General features: G+C 43.1%; 1 protein-coding gene across 1 annotated transcript; it reads left to right on the top strand.

The window, feature by feature from the left end:
* The first annotated feature begins 914 nt into the window (after positions 1–914).
* On the top strand, positions 915–14,474 carry LOC109311816 (nuclear receptor subfamily 0 group B member 2-like). Its single transcript, XM_019537670.1, has 2 exons — positions 915–1,608; positions 13,837–14,474. Exons 1-2 carry the CDS (start codon positions 939–941, stop codon positions 14,076–14,078), a joined length of 912 nt encoding a protein of 303 aa, XP_019393215.1. The 5' UTR covers positions 915–938; the 3' UTR covers positions 14,079–14,474.
* The last annotated feature ends 11,723 nt before the right edge of the window (positions 14,475–26,197 follow it).

A 26,197-nucleotide genomic window follows, 5' to 3' on the forward strand; every position in this document is an offset into this window, starting at 1 on the left:
ATGTGTGTTTTAAGGCTCATGGTTGATAGCCAAGGGGCTGCAAGCTCTAGGCCATAGCAGAAGCACTCACAGCATGGGTATGTCAGATTCCAACAAATCTAAATTCCAACAAAGCTAAATATCTTGTCACAAGGACAAGGACATGAGTAGGAAGGAAGGATCCAAGTCTACTCTCTGAAGGTGGGCATAGTTTCCCAATTAAGGGGTATAGTTTCTTGTGAGTTGCTCCAGCCAACAGACTTTTAATAACTAGCAATCTTTTCTTATCCTATCTTGCAGTACACTAGCCTTTGCTGAATAACTATATTATCTGACTGACGCTTCCCCTCTCCAGCCCTGCAAAATATTGTATGCACAGGCTTAACCTCATGTAAACTAAATAATCCTATTTAAGTACCTACGATCTCCAGAATATCACCCTTAGTCTGTAAATTCCTTGGAGTCCTTTTAGTTTTGTTGCAAGGGGCTAACTCATTTTGATGCCGTTAATACTGATAAATACATTTTTCTACCCTGCCATGCATGCACCAGTCAATGGCCAAGGTCAGCATCTCCATAAAAATGCAAATAGCTTGTTTCTGTAGTTATCATTTCTCTGTTGACTTTTGCTGAAGGACAAGCTATTATATGATGCATAGCCTGCAATTGTAAAAATACATAAGCAGCATTATAGGGTCCTTGATGTCATGGTACATGGGCAGTCCCAGCAAAATTGCAGTGATGTGTGGCGTGCACGCATACGTTTCTATTGTTGTGTTGTTCAGGCGATGAACCCTCTGTCTCTGTTTCAGGCAATTGCAGTCACACAGGATACATGGGTTGGCAAAGCCACGCCTTGTTTGGCTATGAAGGAAAACAGTCTGGAGCAAATAAAGTTCAAGGTAACTTTACAGAGCAGGGTCACATTTCTTTTCAACTGACTGTATAAAAAGCACACAATGCCTCAGTGTTTGACAGAAGTGCTACAACAGCATAGTTCTGTATGTACTGCGTTTGGCTGTAACAAGGGCGCCAAGCAGGAAACCCTCAAAGCTATGGCCAGTCAGGTCCCAGTTGAGAAGTCTGAAAAGTGTCAGTGTGAGACAAGCCATCCTGAAAGCATTCTTTACCAGCTCCTTAACAGACAACACCAAAATGATACCCGATGGATTGACCACTATTCCTACCCTCCCTGCTCCCTACCAAGTGTTGGCTGTCCTTGTGTGGCTAACAGGAGAGTTATCCTGAAAAATCCAGAAGTCACTTGCATGAGAGCTTCTGAAGTGCTCCTGAAGACTATAAATTTTATAAGAAATGTGCCCTCTTTCTGTGATTTGCCCCAAGAAGATCAGGTCCTCCTGGTACAGCAGTGCTGGGCCCCTCTCTTTGTTTTGGGTCTGGCACAGGAGAGAGTGGATTTTGAACTGAAAGAAATTTCAAGCCCTAGTTTGTTGAAAAAAATCCTTCTCAATCAATCTTTGGCAGCTAATGAGGAACTGGAGAGCTTCCCACATGGAGCATCACTAGCAGAAGTGCAGAAGCTGAAACATTTTCTGAAGAAATTCTGGAACTTGGATACATGTGCAAAGGAATATGCTTATCTTAAGGGAATTATTCTCTTTAATCCAGGTAAGTCTCAACAGAGTAATTTTAGAAAGAAAGTTCGCAGTTAAGTGTATGTTTAAAAGTACATTTAAAGCTACTTGCAAACAAACAAACAAAATAATTCAAAAGGGAAGTCATTAAATCACTGAATGCAGAGTTTGAAAATGTTTAGCTACATTAATAGAAGCTGTTTAAACTGAACATTTGTTCACATGTGATGGTATTTAGACCATTTACATGAGTTCATTCAGTTACTTTGTAAAAATAAACAGTGTTTTAACAAATTATTAGTTCATATGAATGTACTGTGCCACTTAAAACTCATTTCCAGACTTATGGGGAAGACTAGTGGGTGCCTCTACAGGTACATCGAGGCTGCTCTGATGCATAATTACCGTGCTCCAGCAGATCCCAGTGTCACATAGATCAGTGTCCCAGTGCTGAAAAATGGTGGTGGGGTGCCTTAACTAGAGCTTCTTCAATGAAATTCAGTTAAAGTGTCCCACTGCTATTTTTCAGCTCGCAGATGCTGATACACATGACATTCCGGATGCTTTAATTAGAGATTTAATTAAAGTGCTTCCTCTCTCCCCCCCCCCCCATCTTCCAGAGCACATGTATACATGCCTAGAATAGCTGCATTAAATAGAATGTATATCTATAGCATGAGGCAGGGCACATGCAATGCACACATTAGGCACATATTGTAATAGGACTTCTTATCTAGCTAAACTAATTGAAAGCAGATTAACAAATGAATTAGATGTAATACCTCAGTGATGTGATTTGATCACCTCCTGTGCTGTGATGCAAGTTGCATCCTAGGTTTGTTTTCTATTATGTAGCAGTTTAAATGTAAGAGTTTCATATTTGGGCCCTAGAACAACAGTTATAAGGTAGACTCAGAAAAGTTAGAATAATTTTTTTTACTCCTCATGACAAATAGGCAGATACAAGTAAAGTTTAGCTTATGGGAAGTTTGGCTGCTTCAGCATCACAAACTGTGTAAATCATTAAAGGGCCTGATCCCAAGTGTAATGAAGTATGTTGAAAAGATTTGTATGCTGTAGATTTTGGATCAGGCCCTTTGTTCTCACTGGTGACAAAAAGCACTATTCAGAACACCAACCCCCCCCCCCCCAAAAAAAAACAAAACTTACAGGTGAGGTTATGCCAGAAGGGCACTCAAACACTGTAGCTGCAAGAAAACTGGGTAGTTAGTGATGCTTCCTGGAGGGACCATATTGCAATTGCCTTTCTGTAGACTGGGCTGGCCTTGCCGTTGTTTTTCAGTGTAAAGCAAAGTGTGAGTCTTTTTAGTGCCCTTCAGGACATTTTGCATTGTCTTGTGTATCTTGTAATACATCTGTGCTATGGAACTGGACCAGTGGAATCTTGTTTGCTTCATTGTGAACGGCTTCAATTACTAAACGTTATAGATAAATCCTCATGTTGAGGGTAAAATAGGCTGAAAATAAATTAATGCCATTTTCACTAATTTCACCAGCTCTGCTTAGCAGGAGATAGCTCTTGGTGGTTTATACAGTGATTTATAAAGTATAGGAAAAGCTCTCTGCAGCCCTTTGAAGAAAACACAATCCTTGTTTTACATCTGGGAAGACAGAGGCAGAGCCATTATGTGACTAACTTAGATAGGGCTTTAAACTAAGATCACAGGGGGATGGGGAAACACTAATTGAAATCTACCCGTGGGCTGCCTGGCATCAGGGCAAGAATGAGCAGCCTCCCGCCTTAATTAACATCCTAATTAATTAACAACAAGGCATGGCAGGTGAATCAGGTGGGTGCTGTGCCCAAAGGCAAGTGGGTAAACTAGCACTGTGGCTAGTCGGGGACCCCCACTTTGCCACAACAAGCTAAGGCAAAAACCAAAATAAAACTAGCTACAAGAATCAAGGACAACAAGAAGTCCTTCTTTAGCTACACAGGGGGTAAAAGGAAAGCTAATGGGAGTGTGGAGCTGCTGCTCAATGCACCAGGATACCTGGTCACTACCACTCAGGAAAAAAAGGAACTCCTAAAAACTACGTTGCCTCAGTCTTTCACAAAACCAAGGGGAACACCATGCTAGGTAGGGCACAGAATGAGCAGGGGGGGATTGACACTATTGCCAAAGAACTGAAGTATAATCATTTAAAGAAATTAGACATATATAAATCAGCAGGACTGGATGAACTCCACCCAAGAGTGTTGCAAGAGTTGGCCGAAGTAATCGCAGAGCTCCTGGCAAAGGTCTTTCAAAAATCATGGGCCTCTAGAAGAATCCAAGAGGACTGGAAGAAGGCCAATGTTGTGCCCATTTTCAAGAATGGGAAGCATGAAGACCCGGGAAACTACAGACCAATTAGCTTAACATCCATTCATGGAAAATCCTAGAAACAGTCATCAGAGAGGCTATATGTGACAAACTTGCAGATGGCATGATACTGAATGACAGCCAGCATGGCTTCATTGCAGGCAGGTCTTGTCTGACAAACCTCATTTCTTTCTATGATCAGGTGACTTATCACCTGGAAGAGAGAAAAGCAGTTGGCATCATATACCTTGACCTGGTATCCCATGAGGTACTGATCAGAAAACTGGAAGATATTGGGCTCAACTGTGGGACCGTCAAGTGCATGCAAAACTGGTTGCGGGGTAGGACACAGAGAGTCCAAATGAATGGATTGGTGTTGTCCTGGCAAGATGTGGGCAGCAGCATACCCCAGGGGTTGGTACTTGGCCCAGTGCTGTTCAATAACTTCATCAATGACCTGGATGAGGGGGTGAAAAGCCCACTGGCCAAGTTTGCAGACAACATCAAGATATGGGGCTGTGCGGACATACCCACAGATAGGTTACAGATACAAGCAGACCTAGACAGGCTGGCATGTTGGGCAGAACAGAACCAGATGAGGTTCAATGTAGAGAAATGCAAAGTGCTGTATCTGGGAAGGAAGAACCCCCAGCACATCTACAGGCTGGGCATTGCTAACCTGACCAGCACTACAGATGAAAGGGATCTGGGGGTAACAATAGACCCCCACATGAATATGAGCCGGCAATGTGATGCAGTAACTGCTAGGGCCAATAAAACTCTGGCATGCATCAATCAATGCATCTCCAGTAAAACCAAAGAAATGATTCTCCCACTTTACTCAACATTGGTGTGGTCACTGCTGGAGTACGGCATCCAGCTGAGCACCGCACTACAACAAGGAGCATCCCCCCATGCTCCTGTGGGATGCTCCATCTGCCCTACCATCTCAGCTTTCACATGCCACGCCTGGTACCTTGAGGCATGTAGAAAAAACATATGAAGCTGTGTCTATGGCCTAATTGTTGAATCCCTCTGAATCAGTTTGGAGGGTTCTGATTCAATTTGGAGAGATTAATGGGTTTCCTGATTTGATTCAGATTCAGAGATTCAGCCACTGAATCAGGCCAAATCTCCTCTGAATGGAATCAGTGACTGAAGCTTCGCACAGCCTTAGTGCCTATTATAAACACTCAGCCATCTGCTACATCTTTGCCTCTGCTTTAGTGCTGTTTTGATGCTTGGTCAAATCTTAATGCTTTCCAGGGAGTTACAGATCACTACTGGCTATAATACTTACTCTCTTCCTGGGGCTACACCATGCATCAGATGCAGATGCCTTTTGCCTTGAGAGTTATGCCAACAGGTGTTTCACTCATGAGAATTGCCATCCTGAATGGATAAATCAAAGAGCAAGGACCAGACAAGAAGCAATACACAGTGCTCTAGATTGAAGATTGAATGATAGGCCACAAACTAAACTAGATAAACAAAGTTATAGGTGCACACTACAAGTTGGACTTTTGGCAAATGGTCTGACAGGGATGGTGGAACTTTGTTTATGACCTGAGCAAAGTCCGATGGCATGGGGAGGGTTCAGATTCAGATAAAGTGTATTACCCTGAGAAATCATTTTGATGACAGAGGCCCCATCTACACATTACACATAAGATGCAATTAACCAGTTGATCAGGTCTTTGGTTGTGATCCCACCGCATGTTCAATCAATTAATGGGGTGATAAAATAAGGAATAAGTCACAAAACTATTCTACAAAAAAATGCACAATAATTTTGTGGCTCATTTTTATCATGCCCTTTATTGAAAGTGTGGCTAGGTGCTCCCCTGTCGCTGAGAGCTCCATCAGCACGTGGGGCTTCCAACTGCAGGGGTGCACAATGCACTGCCACCGCTGCATGTCCCATCAGCTTTTCTGTCAAGGTTGTTCCCAGTGGAGGACTCATTTGGTGTTGATATAAAACGCAGTAGGACTAGCTCTCACCTTTCCCAGTGGTTGGCTCACTCTATAGGCATTTTTCAGCATCTCCAGAGTGAGCACCGCTCCCACCTGCCCCTCCTGGCTGTTTCCTAAGTGGGGAGTGCTGCCTATCAGAGGGTGCACCACCGCTCTCCAGTGCACCCCTTATGAATCGCCATTGGTTTGGGTCTTCACTTAATAGTTGGAGCAGTTTTTTTTTCAATGTTTGATGCAGCTTCTTAATCCCATCCTACCTTCCTTGGCTGGGCCTTAAAGGCGTTTATAGGGGAGCGGAAAGATGGGAATCAGCTGGTCAACTTACTGGTTCAGTACCAAGTCTTCTGCTCTGCAGAAAGCTGAGAGTGGGTAGCTGCTTTATTACTCTGTAGGCTAGTCAGCAGCTGCGAAGAGAGCTGAGACAGCATACTCAGTTCCCTAGGGAAAGTAGAATCTGGCTTCACTCTACAGTAATCCCTTAGAAGCTGTAGGGCTGTGCTGACTTCAAAGAGAATAAACATTTTTCCAGCTCTCTTCAGAAAGGAAGGAGGAAATGGGAGTCCCCTGATATAGGCAAACCTTGCACAGCAAGGCCAAACTGTTCAGTTACTTCTGACAGACACCTGATGAAAATAGTGCCATCCGCAGCTCCGCTAGGATGGTGTCAGGGTTACTTTTGTAAAATGACATTCTTTGGGGGTTTATAACATGGTTGGTAACTGTAGTGGGGTGGGGAATTGCTCAGCTCACACAGCCTTTGTTTACAATCTTTTTCCTCGGGGAAAGCTCCCTCCCCGCAGGAATCAACAAAACAAACACACAAATGGCTTAGGGCAGGGGTTCTCAAACTTTGTGATATTGCAACCCTGTAAAATAATGTATAAATTTATGTAACCCCCCCATGATTAAAGCTATTGATTTAGTTAGGATTAGGTAGGAGATAAATAAAGCACATTTACCTTTTGTATATTAAATGAAATATATTTGTCAAAACCACTTTATAAAGTTTATCAAATTCAAAACTGGTTCACTGAAAAAAAACAACCCACTGTCAAATTTAAAACTGTCAATAGTTCTTAAAGAGAAGGATGAGCTTTCTTGGTACTGCTTAGTTTTTCAAACGGGCTTTATTTTCGAGACTGCCCATCTCATTTCACACTCTACATCTATTTTTGATCGGTATTTGCTGTTTATAGCAGCAACTGCTGAAAACCCTGATTCACATAAGGAGGATGTTGTGAAGGGAAACCTCTCAGTCACACGCAGTCAATTAAACTGTTGACGGATAAATACTGAGCTTCACTAACGTGTACATGCCGAGATTAGATAACAAAAGAGACACTTCTAATGTGGGCAAGTCCAAGAACATGTGCATTGCTGCAAGGAGAGGGAAGCAGGCAGTGTTTGTGCATTGGAGAGGGAAGAGAAGTTTGCAACCCCCTTTTAAGTTGCTCACAGTTTGAAAACACCTGGCTTAGGGATTTTTCCTAGACTCAGAGAGAGTGATCGGGCTTAGTGTTGCTGTTGCTAGCCTGTATCTCTCTCAAACTCTCTCAGCTTCCATTGCACTCCCTGACCTAGGGAGAGTACTCTGGCTCAGGCTTCTGCCTTCTGCCCCTTTGGCCTCTCTCTGGGAGCTTTTAATTCCTACTGGGCCAGCCAATTATTGCCATCAGCTGGCCCTGTTCATCGAGGCAGGCTTGGAAACACATTTTGCCTCATTTCAGCTAGGCTGCAGCTTCTGAGGCATGCAGCCTGCTACAGTAACATTTATACTGAACATAATCTTACTGTAAAAATCAGCTCAAATGACTTCCTATTACTTTAAATTAGTGGCTTTCAAACTTTCTAAAGCCACAGAACCCTGCCATATCACTTCTGCTATGGAACCTCTACTCCTGTCCTAAAGACTGACATGGAGCCAGGTGACCCAGCCTGGCAGCAGTGATGTACCACCTCCCAGTTCACTCTGCCATTGACCCCAATCTCTTTGAGGAAGCTCTGACCTATCACAGGACCCCAGGTTTCTATGGAATGCAGTCTGAAAACCACTGCTTTAAAGCACTGTTTGGTTCCATGGACAAGTGGAACAACAGAGAAAATTTAGCAGGTTTGGGGGAAATATGTATGCTGTGTAAATAATATTGTGCTCTCCATAATCTAGTTACGCTTTTGAGCTATGCTAACAGCTTGCCAATTGCCTGTAAGGATTAGAGAATGCAGGAAAAAAGGGAAAGCAACTGCTTCAACCCTCAGGTTTGCAGCAAATCCTCTTCTCCTCTAGCTGCTATGGTGTGAGTATGGCCAAAATCTCTGGCCAAAAAAACCCATAGTGCAATCAGTTACAATGATGGAAAGCGTCATTTTACTAACCAAGAACATGAAATCTCCAGTATCTAATCTCCTTTCATGGACTCTATGATAGATAGTTCTATCTTTGGTGCCACTTGATGCACTTCATGCATATATCTGCAATTCCATACAGGATTGGAGGCAGCTGCTTCTGAGGCACAATGTTGTCATCCTATGGAAGGTGCTAAACAGGCCCAGGGGAAAAGGGGATGGGACGGGCTAGGGTAGGAAAGGAGTAGCAATACACAAGTTGCAAAACAAGAATGGTATCTAGGGGATGACTAGCATACGCTGGTAGCCTGTTGATGGTTCTTTGGGAAAGAAAACAGTCTAAGATTGCATCACATATGTAAAAGGACTCCCTTTTCTGGGGGCAGCTCATACAGTCAGGCTGTGCCACCTAGGACACTGAAACTGAAGGATACAGCAGGAGTTCAAAGCCAGGGCATAAGCAATGGCTATCCTCAGGGTTTCTCAGAGATTCCTAAGGTCTCTTCAGGTTTGAGATCACAACCCATAACTTGTTTTGATGCTCCCTGATAAAGTAACCAGGAAAAGACAACAAGAAATCTCTCAGGGAAATGTTCTCTTTGAAAATATAATCTTTATGTGAGAATGAACAAAGAAAGTGGTTATTAAGATATCTGAAATAAAAAAAAAAATTAACATTATTTTTGGAACATGAAGCTGAGAGGCAGAGAGTTAATGGGATGGGAGCGCGTAATGGAATGGGGTAGGGAAAAGGTGATGAAATGAAGGAAGTCAGCCACTGAAGGATAAAATAAAACAAGTAAAAAATATTTAAAAGAAATAAAAAGGAAGTAAATTAAAAAAGGTCTTATGCTTTAATAATTTGGGATTTCAGATTAGGCTGTGGGGGGTGCTGGTTGTGTTTCCCAGGGTGACTGGGAGGTGGGAGTGGTGAGGGAAAGTATTTTTTAGGGAGTTGCTGCCTCTGCTTTAGGAAGGTAGTTTCAGCTCATGGGCACCCCTACCCTACTCCTGGACCTGTCCATGACCTGTGACCTGGCTAGCTGGCATGTGCTCTGCAGGCTATTTGCATGTGGCTGCACCAGTGGGGGTGGGAAGGTTACACCCCCATGGGTGGAAGGAGGAGTTGGCTTGGTATCAGAACCATCCCCTTGGCAGTAGAATTCAGGGGTTGGAAAGTCTGTCCACACAGAACGGGAGGGTGGGGGAGGACACACTGCATTCTGGGATGCTGGAAGACTGCAATTTGGGTTGCTCATCTGTGGAGAGTGGCCACACATTAAGGGAACATGAGCTGGGTAACACAGATCAGAATTAAACCTGCCCTGGAGTGGCATAACTTTAAGCCACCTAAAGTGTGATTAAAGCTAATTTCAGGTGTTAATGTGCAGAGAATCCAGGAATCAAGAGCTCCAGGATCTGTCCAGTCAATGTGCAACAATATTGCAAGATGCATAACTTTGATTGCATATAACTGATATTCTTTATAGATTTCATAGATTTCATAGATGTTAGGGCTGGAAGCAACCTCGAAGATCATCAAGTCCAGCTCCCTGTCCCAGGGGCAGGAAGTCAGCTAGGGTCAAAGGACCCCGGCAAGATAAGCATCCAAGCATTTTTTGAATAAGTCCAGAGTAGGTGCCTGCAACACATCTGGAGGAAGTCTATTCCAGGTCTTGGGGGCTTGGACAGTAAAGAAATTTTTTCTTACGTCCAGCTTACAATGGTCTTGCAGGAGTTTGACCGTTGGTCCTTGTTTTTCCTTGGGGCGCTCTGATGAACAGATATTTTCCCAGATCCTGATGAACACCCCTTGTGTACTTATAGGCAGCCACCAGGTCCCCCCTGACCCTGCGCTTTTCCAGACTGAAGAGTCCCATGGCTCTCGGCCTCTCTTCATAAGGCCTATTCTCTTGCCCTCTGATCATATGCGTGGCTCTCCTCTGGACTTTCTCAAGTTTCTCAACATCCTTCTTGAATTATGGAGCCTAGAATTGGATGCAGTACTCCAGCTGTGGCTTCACCAAGGCCGAGTACAGCAGAGGGACAACATCCTGGGATTTACTTGAGAAGCATCTATGGATACAACCCAGGGTTTTGTTTTGCTTTACAAGCTGCGACATCTCATTGGTGGCTCATGTTCATCTTGTGGTCAGTCACGACCCCCAAGTCTCTTTCAGCAGTGGTGCTAGCAAGTGTAGCACTGCCGAGCCTTTAAGTATGCTGCGGCTTTTGTTTCCCCCAAGGTGGAGTACCTTGCATTTATTAGTATTGAGTGTCATCAGGCTTGTGTCCGCCCACTTACTAAGTTTATCCAAGTCAGCCTGGATCACTAGCCTGTTCTCAGGTGTGGACACTGTGTCCCAAAGTTTAGTGACATCAGCAAACTTAACCAGTATGCTTCTGACACCAATGTCAACATCGTTGATAGAGAAGTTGAAGAGAACTGGTCCAAGGACAGAGCCTTGGGCAACGCCAATGGTTATGGAGTGCCATAATAACTTGCTGCCGTCAACCACTACTCTCTGGTTCTGACCTCAGAGCCAATTTCCCAGCCATCAGATTGTGGTGTAGCCAAGGCCACAGTTGGCCAATTTTTCCATGAGGTCATGGCATGGGAAACCAGATCAAATACTTTTTTATGTTGATAAGTGCCTGGGTCAATTTGGTGGTAGGTGCTCTCCCAGCCACTCAGTACAGTTTATGGCATGGGATGGGTTGGGCTGCCTTCACTGCACACCATGCCCAGCTTTATTTAGAAGAAAAAAGGAGGGCTAAAATTATTTCTCTGTACAGAATCCTTTTCTGCTGTACTTTCCAAATCTTGTCCTTTGGATTCATTAACTACAGTGAGAATGATGGTGTGATTACTATGTTTTAAAATAACAATGGAGAATCAGAAGACCTTTGCAATGAAATACATTACTGTAGGTCAGTCTGTAGTGCTGTTAGATTTACATTTTCATTCAGTTTTAGTAACTACAGTTGCACTTTTATTCAGTGATGTACTTAAATTTCTATACAGTGACAAATCGTACAGTCTTTTTTTGTTATTTTCCAAACTTTCACCAAGCACTGTTTTATGTGCATTAAACTTATGTAAATGACTAGCAATAAATCTAATGTCCCTGTATTTAGGAGAAATGGGATTCTCCTCTTGTTTACTATAGTTCCACACCAGTGGCACAGCATGTTTAACTGGAGTCTGTAATGGGGAACCCCAACCCTGTTAGCTTCAGTCTGAGGGAGACAGGACTGCTGTAGCCCTCAAGGGCCAGCAGCAACAGCAGCCAGTCCCAACGAGAAAACAGACCATGTCTGGAGCCTGTTATGGGCCCATGGAGGTTGCAGGGCAGGAGCAGCCAAAGCTTGTTAGGCCAAGGAGAGGCTGCTGAGCTAAGCTGCAGCAGATGGGGGCAGGCTGATTATTAGGCAGAGGGGAAATCCTTGTGTTTGGCTGGAGAGTGAGCTGACAGGAAGGGGTGGAGCTCTGGGGCACATAAAACCAGGGCCTGGGAGCAAAAAGGGCAGTCTGACCATGCAGGCATTAGGGAGTAGATCTCCTGAAGGAGTGGGGGAGGCTTCAGGAGATGGGCTGGTGGATGCCTAAGCAGTCATCTCTAGAGCTTTAAATGAAAGCCAATAGGGAGCTCAGGGTGTGTGGTGAGGCAAGGAGCCTTTTTGGAAAGTGGTTTTCTTGTGTTTGTGTTTTGGCAATGCTTAAGACTACCAGGTTGTGGCTGCAGGGATGGAGGAATGAGTTGCCTCAGGGACAACTCTCTGCTTTTAGGCTGAGACCCATAAAGCTAGGGTCTGAGGTAGTGGACCTGGGCTGAAGAAGCCTCAGTCAGACAGAAGGCTGAAGCCGGGCAGGCTGAAGCCCAGACAAGGGTCTTGGGGCCAAAGGGCCCAGGGTGGATTTGGATATAGAGGTTTGTTATGAAGGGAACACTGGGATTCATCTTCAGGGCATAGGTCTGACTATGGGGGTGGCTCAAGGCTACAATTCTAGCCCCCAAGGTGCAGGGGTGGGCTGCATGTGGGCTGCATGTGGTCCACCAGGCCATTCTATCTATCCCATGGGGCCCCTAAAAAATTTAGAAAACTAATATTTATCTACCCCCAGTTGCCTATCATGTGGCCCTTGATGGCTTGTCAAAACTCAGCAAGAGGCCCTCTGCCCAAAATAATTGCCCACCCCTGTCTAAGGTAACCACAGCCCTCTTTTAAGAGGGAGTACACCTGTGGGGTGAGAGGAGCAAGGCAGCAGGCACCAAGGAGTTGGTCACCCTGGCTTCCATAGGCAGCCTTCCTTTTATATACCTAACAGCAAAATCATGGGATCAAGAGATAAGAGGCACAGGAAGCTGGGGAACAGTAACAAGACAGTTTAGCCACTAAAGGTGGCATACTCTGGAGTGGGCGATCACCCAAGTCTGTCCCAGAGCTGACTCTGGTTATGCCCTGATTCAGTAAAAACAGCTGGACACAGCTGAAGTCAGTGGGACCAGCCCCATCCTTGAATAATTGTCCACAATTGGTGTATCAATATTTGGGGTGAAGCAAAATCTAGAGGCAGACCCGCATATGCAGGGAATGTCCTGTCAGTAGCAAGCCCTGTTTTGGGGTGCTGGGGCTGATGTGGCTCTAGAGCAAATGACAGCCTGCCCCTCTTATATCTATGCCATTGGCCCAAGTGCTTTTCTTGACCAGTTTTGATACAGAGTAATTAGGGGGAGGATCCTGACCCGAGTGATCCCATTGGGTAGTATGGGTGAAATCCTCACATAATGATCCCTGCTCAAGTCCTTTTATGGCAGCTGAAAGGCCCTAAAACCCCTTGTCTGGCTGTGGAGGAGAATTTTCCTACTGCATTCACTGCAAAAAACCACAGTTGCCTTCTGAGAAGCCCTTCCAGCACTGGCCTAGGGAGGGCACTGAGAGTGACCTGGTGGAGGGTGTCAAGGGCAGGACATAAAATGCTAGTAGTGATTGTCTAGGCAGCAGCATGACCTATGGGGCACACTAGGGAAACTGGTGCAGGTTAGTGGAGCACCTGGGACTGGCAAGGGTCTGTTAAGAGCCTTTCTAGATTCAGAAGCAGCTCAGGATTGAAAGGACAAAAACACTATAAAGTCACCCCAATTTATGCTACCTAGGCTGCTAGTTCTGTGCTTTTCTTGAATGCTTTCATGGTTATAATTTAAAGCAGGGCTGTCTAACTGGTGGCCCATGGGCTCTCACCTGGCCACTGCTCTCTCCATTGCTCTGGCTTGCTCTGGGCTCCCCCTTCCTCTTCTGGCTTCTGCTTCCTGCCCTGCTCCTGGGATCAGAATCAGACTGTGCTGGAGCTTATTCAATTGCATTAATAGCAAGTATAGATGCACCCTGTATGTTTTAGTCTAACTCACTTACCCAGTAATATTTTCCCCCAAAAATGACAAGTAAATCTGCATTATAAGGTGCTTAAAATATTTTACTGAATGGTTCAGTTATTGAACTAAGCATTTATTTCTTTTTTCTTAAACAAAAAATAAAAACAGCTAGGGGGAAGGTTACCATTCATTATGGAGGGACATTCATGTTATAAGCTCTCCATTTTGTTTTTTCTCTTACAGAATTGCATGGCCTCAAATGTTGTCCCTATGTGCAAACCCTGCAGCAGGAAGCCCAGCGCACTCTGATGGAATTTATCTCTATGATGTATGACAGGAACCTAAGCAGGTTTTCTTGGGTCCTTGGGTTGCTCACCAGCCTCAGGACTGTTGATGCAGATAGTATTGAAGAACTCTTCTTCAGACCCATCTTAGGAGAAGTCATCCTAAATGAATTACTTCTAGAAACCCTCTACCTCAAGTGAGACCTGCCTTAAAAATAACCTACCCTTCTGTGTTCATAAATGACAGTAAAAACACTTTTTTGGAAAGGGGAAAGAGTTTTATGGTCAATCATTAAAGATAAACATATTTCAAAGATATAATTACATGTATTTGTGTGAACATGGTCTATTTTTTGCATAATTAAAAAGTCTTGTAATCTCTGAAATAATAAAAAAGATGAATTCAGATTCATAAATCTGTGTTCATAGCTGATGAGACTTCATTCTAACATATTTTCAGGAAGTTTGAAATTTGTGATGTTGTTTCAGGGTGTTTTAGGTTCACTCCCATTATGTGCATAAACACATATCCTATAAGCCAGTTTACCAAGAGGTTTTGGGTTCAGAAAAAATCAGAGTGGGATATTTACTATAGTGATGGTTAGATAAAGATTCATGGGCACAAAAGTATATCAGTGTTTAACATAAGGATATAACTTGTTCCTTGCTGTGTTGTCATTCCCTTACTTTCACCCTTTCCTGCTTAAACCAGTACCCACATCTCAGCCACAAGACCCCTCACTTGCATAACCCTGCAGCCACCAACTCTCTGTCTGATCCTATTCACAAGCTACCTGCAGGCATTAAGTGAACTTATCAGTCATCAACAATATGATACGCACCTCTTCTTATCCATTGCTACTGTATAACTATATCAAGCTGACCTCATGTTGGATAAAATCAGCTAATGGTTTAGATGCAGTTAAACTTAAGCATGATAGAGATGATGTTGGTAGGTAGAAGAAAGCATTTTGAAATGTTTATAGTGACAGTGCAATCTTCTTTGGTTGAAGCAAAGTGTATATGTTCAGTACTCCTGCATCCCTTGTTGATGCAAAGTGTTCACAGAGCAGCACCCATGAATAATATTTTCCATTGTCACCAGTTGGCCAGGGGACATCTGTTACATCGTGACAGATAATGATCTGATCCCAATTCTTTTCATCTTTACCACCTCTAGCTCAACTATAGCACTGCAATATACTTGGGCATGAAGTGATCAGCATTTGGAAACTCCTGGTAGTATAGAATGCTGCAGTGTGGTCTCAGAAATGCTATGAGCACAACAGACCTCTCCTCCACCTTCTACACTGGCTTCTCATGAACTATTGGGACAAGTTCATAGTCATGGTCCTTGTCTTCATGGTCCTCAATGATTTGGGCCAGCATCTCTGAAAGACTGCTTAAAGCTCCAGGATGAACACTATGACCAAACACAGTGCCTGCTAGTGGAACTTCCTATCAGCTCACCTATACTGGAGAGAGAGCTTTTTTGGGAGCAGTGCAAGGACATAAAATTAACTCCAATTGCAACTTAAGACCATTAGAAACATTGTCCTATTCTGCTCCAAATGCAAGGCACTTTTCCTCAGTTTGCCTTCTCTATGATCAAGACAGAGCAGCAAAAAAACCGGTAAAAATCTGCAACCCCAAAGAAGAGCACCACCACAGAGGAGTACTTCATTGAGCACAATAATTTTTCCCTCTGGAGAAAATGAAAGACAATATAAACTGCTGGGAGGTGCTTACATGATATGGTGAAAGCAGCACAAGAACCGACAGAAAATCAAAATATTAAAGAAGGGCAAGAGCAACAGAAAAGGCAGGCTAAAAATAGAGGAGGTGGGGAAACTTAGGTAGAAGGTGAGAACAGGGCAGACCTGAGCTGGAGGGGAAAAATGGGTACAGTTCGGTGGTGACTGGCAATAGCGTGTTAGTGGGCAGGAGCTGGGAAAAGAGAAGAAGAAATGGAGAAGTTCAGGTTGTAAGGGGCAGAAGGGTTTTTAGTCACTAGAAAACCCTTCCCTCCAGGATCTGGAATGGAGATTAAGAATCTTAAATCCCTCAATTCTTTTGCTGCAAAAGCATTAGGAAAGAAACTGTTTCTTTGCTAAGTTTGGGATGCTGTATTCAAAACATATAAGAAGATTGGCAAAGCACAGAAGTGTCTATTATTCTTTTTGCTGAAATCAGGTGGGATATAAATAATTATCTTTGAGCAGTCATTTTTGGACAGATGTCAAAAGTGAGGTAATCTTGTGACATTGTTTTACAAATATGTAATAGTCTTTTTATACCATATATCTGTCTTTTACTAATAAACTAATAGAGTGGCTATATGAATATTTTCAGTACTAAATTCTAAATATCTTTGTAACCATTGGTCATAGGTTCTATAATCATTATTAGCAGTGATTATTTTTCAACTTATATTTGGCAAGTTAGTCTCCCATAATGACTCAGTACTTGGAAGTATTTTTCTGTTCAATCCAGAGCTCTCTATCAATAATCAAACCTAATACTGTACGTATATTGGAAACCTATAAGGCTATCCTTGTAGTCTCTTTGTACAATCCTTCCCCAAAGTGACTTCAACCACAGAACAGTCCTATTTCTTTTGCAGTCAAGCATATTGCAAAAGATACTGGGATAAGATATCAAGGTATACTAAACTGTCCTGTCTCCCTTACACTTTTTAAAATCTGTCCTCAACAATGCTATCCTTCAGTAACTGTGTTCCAGTTTTGACTGCTGTTGCACCAGTGTTCTGTTAGCCCTATGAAATCCAGTTTCAGGTTCAATGCTAGGAGTTCAAATTTCCACATTTTGTTTCCCAGGCTACAATTATTGTAGTAATTTTTCTCTGATCTAATCCAATCCTAGCCAGAGTAGAGACAGTCCTTCAATTAACTGTCTCACCTACCTGACTACAGTGATTTTCAAAATGAACATTTTCTTTCTCTTTGATGTTCATAATTCTAGCCTCTGGTGTTCCATTATCTTTCCCTATCATGTAAGGTACTTAAGAAGGATTAACTACTTACTCAGTTTGCCTGGCAATTTCTGATTGCCAGATGATCTTGTTTTATGTGGTTTAGGCCATGTACCCTCATATATACAATGATTCTATTTTTCTGTTAAACCAGGCATGGAAACTACACTTATCTCTCTCAATTATAGGATCATACAAAAGTAGGGTCTCACAAGGAAGGGATCTCACAAGGTCATCTAGTCCAGTCCCATCCAGAGTAGGATTGTCCTTGACTAAACTATCCCAGCCAAGTGTCTGTCCAAGGATAGGAATCCCACAACTTCTTTTAGGTAGCCTGTTCCAATGCTGGACCATTCTCATAGTCAGAAAGTTCTTAATCTCCAACCTAAATTTTCTCTGCTGGAGCTTGAGGCCACTGGTCCTAGTTCTGTCCCCTACAGCCACAGAGAAGCCTATCTCCACCCTCTCTAAAATCATCCTTCAGGTGTTTTATCAAATCCTTGCCCTGTCTCTGTTTTCTCTTCTTCAAACAAAATAGCCATAGTTCTTTCAGTCTTTCTCCTAAATCTGGATTCCCAATTTCCGAATTGTTTTTGTTTCTCTCTGCTGGACTCTTTCCAATCTGTCCACATTTTTCTTGAATTGTGAAACCCAAAACTAGACACAGTACTCCAGGTGAGGCCTTACCAGTGCTGAATAGAGCAGAAGAATTACTTCCCATGATTTGCCAGTGACACTCTTGTTGATGCAACCCAGTATGTTGTTGGTATTTTTTGCAACAAGAACACACTGTTGGCTCATATTCAGCTGATGGACTGTAACCCCCAGGACTTTCTCTGAAGTACTGTGTTCTACTCAGTTATCCCCTGGTCTGTATTTGTATATGCAATAATTCTGTCCCAAATACAGGACTTTGCCCTTGTCCTTGTTGAATCTCATCTGATTGACTGCAGACCATTTTTCCAGTCTATCAAGGTCAATCTAGATCCTAGTTTTGCCCTTGAGTGTTTTCAACTTCTCCCAACTTGGTGTTGTCTGCAACTGTTAAATGCACACTTAATCCTGTCATCCAAATAATGAATGAAGTTGTTAAACACCTCTGGACTAAAAATAGACCCCTGGGGACCCCACTTGATACCTCCTCCCAACTAGACATTAAGCCATTGATGGCTACTCATTGAGCATGATGATCCAACAAGTTGCATAGTTTCATAGTTGTTAGGGGCTAGAAGAGACCTTGCAGATCAACGGGTCCAGCCCCCCTGCACTTGGGCAGGAAAGACTGCAGGGATCAGATGACCCCAGCAAGATGGGAGTCAAGATGCTTTTTGAAGATTGCCAGGATAGATGACTATACCACCTCTGTGGGGAGCCAGTTCCAAACCCTTGGCACTCAAGTTGTCAAGAAGTTTTTCCTTATGTCTACCCTGAAGTGATCCTCATTCAGTTTGGGCCCATTATTTCTTGTCCTCCTGTGCAAGGCCTTAGTGAACATATGTTCCCCCTGATGTACACGTTGATATACTTATAGACTGCCACCAAGTCCCCTCTGAATCTTTTCTTCAGGCTGCACAGTCCCAGGTCTTTTAGCCTCTCCTTGTATGACCTGGTCTCTAGGCCTTTAATCATGCACATAGCCCTGCTTTGGACTCTCTTGATCTTCTCCACATCCTTCCTGAAGTGCAGGGCCCAGAACTGGATGCAGAACTCCGGCTGTGGTCTCACCAAGCCTGAGTAGAAAAGGAGGATGGCATCCTTAGCCTTGCTCGAGATGCCTTGGTAGATGCATGCCAGTGTTTGATTAGCTTTGCTAATGGCATCTCATTGGTGGCTCATGTTCATTTTGTTGTCTATCATGACATCCAGGCCTCATTCAGATGTAGATTTCATAGATTTTTAGGGTCGGAAGGGACCTCATTAGATCATTGAGTCTGACCCTGTGCCCTGGGTAGGAAATAGTGCTGGAGTCAGATGATCCCAGGTAGGTGCTTGTCTAGTCTCCTCTTAAAGGCCTCCAAGGTAGGGGAGAGCACCACCTCCCTTGGAAGCCCATTCCAGATTTTGGCAAGCTTTACCATGAAGGCATTTTTCCTAATATCTAATCTAAATCTGTTCTTCATCAGTTTATGGCTGTTGTTCCTAGTAACCCCAAGTGGCAACCTGGTAAACAGAGTATTCCCTACTTGTTGCTGCCCCCCCGCCGACAAATTTGTAGACGGCCACAAGATCCCTTCTCAGCCTTGTTTTGCGGAGGCTGAAGAGATTCAGGTCCATCAATTTCTCCTCATAGGGTTTTACCTGCATGCCCCCAACCAGATGAGTTGCCCTCCTCTGGACCCTCTCAAGGTTATCCACATCCCTCTTGAAGTGCAGTACCTAGAACTGGATGCAGTATTCCACTTACAGTTTTACCAATGCCTCATAGAGGGCATTGGTATCACCTCCTTAGACCTGTTCACAATGCACCTTCTAATGCATGAAAGAGTGTGGTTGACCGTACTTATCACTTAGTTACATTGACGACTCATGTTCATTTTGGAGTTGGCTATGATTCTGAGATCCCTTTCTGCTGCTGGTCTGCTTAGAAAGTCACCTCCTAGTCTATAGTTGTGTTGGTGATTCTTTCTCCTTAGATGTAGCACTTTGCACTTATCTTTGTTAAACTGCATCCTATTCTGTTCTGCCCACATTTCCAATCTGTCCAGATCCACCTGAATCCGCTCCCTGCTCTCCATTGTGTTTATTTTGCCCCATAATTTGGTGTTGTCCATGAATTTGGACAGAATGCTTTCCACGTCCTCATCCAAGTCACTGATGAAAATATTGAACAACACTGGTTCAAGGATTGAACCCTGGGGAACACCACTGCCCACATTCTTCCAGGTCGAAAACGACCCATCCACTACCACCATCTGGGTGAGTCCCATAAGCCAATTCTCCACCCACCTGACCGTGTAATAATCTATATCACAACCACTTACATCTCATTCTTACAAATAAATTGACACTATATCAAAATCCAAGTAGATGGCATCCTTTTAAAAATCCAAGTAGATGACATCTATGTCAACTCCTGCATTTAAGCATTTTGTGACCCTGTTGTAAAAAGAAACAAGGTTAGTCAGGCAGGATCTACCTGCTATGAAGCCATGCTGGTTGCCCTTCAGCATTATTTTTCCTACTGGACTACCACAAATGTGATCCTTAATAATTTTTTCAAAGGTTTTCCCAAGGATAGATGTGAGACTAACCGGCATATAGTTTCCCTGAATCATCCTTTTTCCCTTCTTGAAAATAGGGACCACATTGGCCCTTTCCCAGTCCTCTGGGACCTGTCCTGAGCAGCATTTCATAGATTTATAGACATTAGGGCTGGAAGGGACCTCAGAAGAGAGTCCAGCCCCCATCCCAGGGGCAGGAAGTCAGCTGGGGTCATAGGATCCCAGCAAGAAAAACATCCAGGTTTCTCTTGAAGGCATTTAAAGTAGGTGCTTGAACCACCTCTGGCAGCAGGCCATTCCAGACCTTGGGGGCTCAGACAGTAAAGAAGTTCTTCCTTATGTCCAGCCTGAAATGGTCTTGCAAGAGTTTATAACAGTTCGACCTTGTAATCCCTTGGGGTGCTCAGATCCTGGTGAACACCCCTTATAAACTTATAGGTGGCCATCAGGTTGCCTCTGAGCCTGTGCTTTTCCAGGCTGAAAAGTCCCATGGCTCTTAGCCTCTCATCATAAGGTCTGTTTTCCTGACCTCTGATCATGTGCATGGCTCTCCTCTGGACTCTGAGTGGTCAAACAACCACACCAGTGGTTCTGCTATGACACTGGCCATTTCCTTCAGCACCCTTGGATGAAGATCATCAGGGCCTGCTGACTTAAACATGTCCAGACCCTACAAGTACCCCTTCACTAAGTCAGCGCTAATTGTTGGTGGATTGGAGTCCCTCTTGTGGCTGTCTGTAGCCCCTTTGGGAGATATGTCTTTATCCATGTTCAGGAATACAGATGCAAAGAATTTGTTTAGGAGCTCAGCTTTGTCCCTCCTATCTCTTATCAGTTGCCTTAGTCTGTCCTGTAGGGGTCCTATGTTGCCATACACCTTCTTTTTGCTTGTTATATACCTAAAGAAGGCCTTTTTGTTGTTTTTAATTTTTATTGCCAGCCTGAGTTCCATTGCTAATTTGGCTTTCTTAACTGATTTCCTGCAAATGCGAGCCAAGCAGGTTTACTCCTTCTTTGTGGCTACCTTCTGCTTCTGCGGTCTATATGCCTCTCTTTTCTACCCTAAGCTCTCCTGAATTTCTCTGTTCAGCCAAGAGGTTTCTTGGCTCCTTTGCCTCCCTTTATGTGCATTGGGATGGTCCCCTTTTGTGCCTAAGGTATCATTCCTTTGAGGAACACCCACCCTTCCTGGACTCCCTTCTCACCAATGCTCTTGCCCTTCAGTGCTCCACTTACTGATCTCCTGAGCTCATTGAAGTTAGCCTTTCTGAAGTCTAGCACTTCTGCCCTCTAGTTATATTTCACACCTTTTGCTAGATAGTGAATTCTAACAATTGGTGGTCGTTATCCCCTAGGTTACCCTGTATCTGTAGATCACCCACTACGTCATCCTCTGTAGCAAGCACTAAGTCCAGTAAGGCATCTCCTCTAGTGGGACTGTATACCTCCTGTGTTAGGTGAAGGTCCTGTATGCTGGTTAGAAACCTACATGAACGGGCAGATATAGCTGATTGCTCCTCCCAGCAGATGTCAGGGTAGTTTAGGTCACCCATGACAACCATGTTCCTTGAGTGTGTACTGACTCTGAGAGCTGCCTTGAGAATTCCAGGTCTAGCTCCCTCTCACCTCAACCCCATTGTATTCTGACCCACAGTACCTCAATTTGCCCCTCTTCCAATCCCCTTTGGCATGAGGTGTATGCCATGGTCAAAAAAGCTGAAGTTACATATCCACTTTATAGTACTTTCATCCAGTCTGTATTTCCTTGTTTTGTTAATGAGAATGTTGTGGAAGACAGTTTAAAAAGTAATGATAGAAAGTGTATCTTCTTGTTTTCTAGACTTTTTCTTATGACAGGCCTGTCAATTCTTAGTATGGAGTCTCCACTTACATAAACCTGATTTTCATGGTATAGATGTGTATCTCAAATTTTCTTCCACTTATTCTTCAGTCTGCCCACAAATCATTCTGTCTTCTGTTTGTTCCTGCAGTCCATTGCATATCATCAGCATTTTTCCTTGGGTTTTGATTCCTGGTGGTTTCCATAATTTCTTCTTTGATTCTGGCTTGCAAGGTTCTTTGGTTAGATGTCATATCTTTTATTAGACCAAGAAGTTCTTAGCAAGCTTTTGGGTGCAGTCACCCTCTGTCAGGCATAGGGAGTTTTTGCTGGTCTGATTCTGGTTTCCCTTTTATACTTCCTTGCTGTTTCATCATCTGCCACCTCATTTTTAGTATTACAAATGTATTCTTAACGCCTTTTTCTCTTTTGTTGTCAGTTTCTTCTTCTGTCTTGTTTTTGTGATTATGTTCTTTTACTCTCTTCATTCAGCTGTCTGCCCTCCAAATCTTGTTTGGCAGGTGTGTGCAAATCCTGAGTTGTCTGTGCATCTGTCTTTCTCCTCTCCTCCATTACATGTTCAGAACTCTGGCCAGACCACTGTCTCCAGCTGCATATTTAGTTGTTGGCACTTCTCTTCCATGAGCTTTAGGGGTCCAATTATATCCCTAAAGGCTGGCAGATTTGGGGAGATACCCACAGCAAGCTACCAGTTAGATCCATATCATTATCTCTTTCCTTTCCTGGGCATCAATGTCAACAGGGACAAGTCCATTCTTATATAATTTGAATCCACAGAATTCACTGGGACCTTGCAAGACTTAACCTGGTGAAAACATACCTGTTTCCACACTATGGTAAAACTCAATAGTCCTGTGCATTCCAGGGTGTTGGTGAGATTTGTGTCAAATTTATGCAATGTGCACTTACATCTCACGGTATTCTAGACTTCATCTGTAACTTCCATAAAGCTATTTGAAATCAGTGTATCTACCAAAAGAATGATGTATGTACAGGTTAGGACTCTTTTATTTTTGAAAGGGTAGATATTCCTATAGGTGGGTCATAGGGTTCTCTTCTCTTACTTCTTCTCAACACTTCAGCGATGGAACTCTTCTAGTTCTAGGTTGAGTATTCACCTCAATTGTGCCAAATATCCTGGAGCTCAGAGTAACCTGACTACTAGGCCAGGCTTTCTTCCTTCTCATATATGGTCTGACCCTGAGTGCTCACAGACAACACAACTGTGTTGAGCCACATCAAAAGACAGGATGGAGACAAATCCTTTCCACTGTGCAAAGAAAAAACATGTCCCTGGCACTGGTGTATACCTTGCTGTGTTACCTCCACACAGTGTTGTCATACATGCGGTAATTATTACATTTGTATGGTGAATGTAACCCTTGTAGGATGTATGATAGATAATTACAAAGTGAACAAAATGTATGATTATTTAGGAAGACTCAAGGAATGTATGCATTTGAAAGAAAAAATGTAATCATATTTAAGTATTAATATTTAATGGTTCATATTTAATCACTTTCCTATATTCAGATGATCTTAAGTTATATTTATGTTGTCTCATCTATGCTTGGAGTCACTTTGAGGCATGTTACACACAGGACTGTGCTTCTGAAGTAGAATTTGACTGAGATATTTAAGTTCTAAGAGAGGATGGAGAATTAAATGATCAAAGTATGTACTATTTATGTCAACATGATTGCAGAATATGGATTACTAAACTGTTTACAATTGTATAACAGTTTTTTGAAATGTACAGGTTTTTTTTTATAAATACAATAATTTTGAGGTTTCAATATGAGATTTCTCTTTTACAAATCAGGCAACTTTTTATCTCTGGCTCCCTGTCTGCCTGATGTTTAAGACATTTTTATGGATTCACAAATAACCTCTTAATAATTCTTTCATTTGTCATGTCTGTTGCTTCTGGGATTTCCATGCACCAGAACAAATGTCAAGTGTTGTACAGAGATGGAAGGAACCCAGATTCCTTAAGAGTTTCAGTTCTCCTTCTCTAGGCTATGGATTATTCTAAACCTTTCCTTTGATAACCATGGTCTTCAGAGTTATCAGGAATAAGTGGTAGGTTGGTTAGTGCACTGACAGAGAGACTTATCAGCTTTGAGTACTAAGCTGTCTGGACCATGCTAGGGCTATCAGGATGTTACACTTTATTCCTGTTTGACAATCCTGATACTTGTAAGGAGTCCCACACCTGGGATTCTTATTGGTGAAGGATCTAAGTGGACACTGGGGATATATCATCCCACAGGTCTTGGTTACAGTGACTAGAGACAGTGAGAAGCATGGCCATGCTTTTAAAAATGGGATTTTATGTGCAAGAGGTACATGAGCACCAAGAGTAAAACCTGTTTGGACCCACTGTTTATCTGTTTTATCATACAAGATTTCTGTTTGGCCTCTGACAGACATCACATTTATGATGTAATTAGTTTGTACATTATATCATAAATAGTAACCTTGCCACATATTCATGGAATTAATTGTATGGCAAAAGGAGAAACTAACCACAAAAATGTTCCACATACAATGGAACATTTTATGTACAACATTTTTATGGCTGGTTTCTAATGCTGGCTGCATGGCAGGGCTTTAAGCTTACCAGCTGGAATTGGAGGATGTGTGGGTATCCTTGCTTGCACCCTGGGTCTACTTCACTAGCATCTCAGAATGGGGGAGCTTTAGGTGCTAAAGAGCAAGGAGCTCATCCATGGATGGGTTCCCTGTGTGTTGGCAGGCTGAAAGGGTGCCACAGGAAACACAGCATCAGGAACCGATCCCTGAAACCATGCTTCCTGCAGCACCCTTTCAACATCCTGGGAGCTGAACGCAGTCCCTGATACTGGACTCCTTACTCTTGTGTTGTGTGATTTAGATATGGCACATTTTATTCCACATCTCCAAAAGTGCACGTTCTGTCATGCACAGGATACATTTTTGAATCCCAATTGCATAATTATATTAATGTCTGTCAGAGACCTTTGAAGAAAATTGTTATTGAGTTATCAAAACTAAATCTTATTGCCTAAATCTCACCTAAGTAGATAGTGACTGACAGTAATCCTTATGGTCTGCTCAGTAACTTGCATGAAAAATGAGTTAGTGGCAACATTCTAGTTCTTACTGAACACATGTTCACCTCACAAATACTACCATTACAACTGGCATAGTTATTGACAGTCTTGGCAGGAAAATCAAAGACTGAGTAGGAATGGAGAGAGAACTTCTTGTCTGCAGATGTTATCACATTTGGTTGGAAAAGAAACAATTTTGGTAGAGTACTATGCAAAAAACTACATTGCCTCTACATATACTTACTGTGAATAAAGAACTTAAATCTCCATGCTGTCATTCATTCAGCCACATTAAAATCACATTCCAGTAAGATTCCTTCTGCAGATCAAAACAGTTAATAACTCTCTCATACCATCTAACAAACATGGTATGGCAAACTACAACAGTATAATATTAATAGCAAACATTGCATTTTTCTATGGTCAAATGTCTCAATTATGTTTTTAACATAAACACATGGAAAAGCCTGAATTGAGCTTCTCCACAATTAGTGAATCAAAGGAGTGTAGGACTCAAACCCTGCTACCACTGGAATCTGTGGGACATCTCCCATTTACTGCAGTAGAAGCTGGTTTTAGCACATTTTTGAAAATACAGTACTCCAAAGGTCTGATCCAACGAGGTACTAAATGTCTCCTGAGAAGCACTGATCATTCTCAAATCCCATTAAGGCTGTGTCCAGATGAGTGTGCACATGCATTTCCCCAGGGACACCAGAGCTTGCATACATGGGCGTTCCCCAGGGACAAGCAGCAATGGCACACAGGGAACGTCCATGCACACATGCTCTGGTGTGCAGCAAGTTGGTGGGGTATGGGAGGCTGGGCAGCATCTGAGCTGGTCCCAGCACCCTTACCTGGGGCCCTTGGGGCTTCCAGGGTTCCAGTGGCGGCCATGTGGTCACACAGAGCTTGGCTAGCAGCTGGAGCATGGCTCCAGCAGGCCAGGCTCTGGTTTTGGGTGGTACATGCTGCCGCCATGTGCACCAGGCCCCTTTTTTTGGGCATGGATTTTTTTGACACTGGTGTTAGAAATATTATTAAAAATGCATTATCAATAGCTGTTAGCTCCCATCAATAGTGTTGTCCTCTGAATAAGCACGGCTGCCAGCCCTCCTTGTCTCCTTAATGAGAGAGGGAAGGGGGGGGTT

The sequence above is a fragment of the Crocodylus porosus genome, unplaced genomic scaffold (genome assembly GCF_001723895.1).
Source record: "Crocodylus porosus isolate Cpor-Errol unplaced genomic scaffold, CroPor_comp1, whole genome shotgun sequence".
NCBI classification, from domain to species: domain Eukaryota; kingdom Metazoa; phylum Chordata; order Crocodylia; family Crocodylidae; genus Crocodylus; species Crocodylus porosus.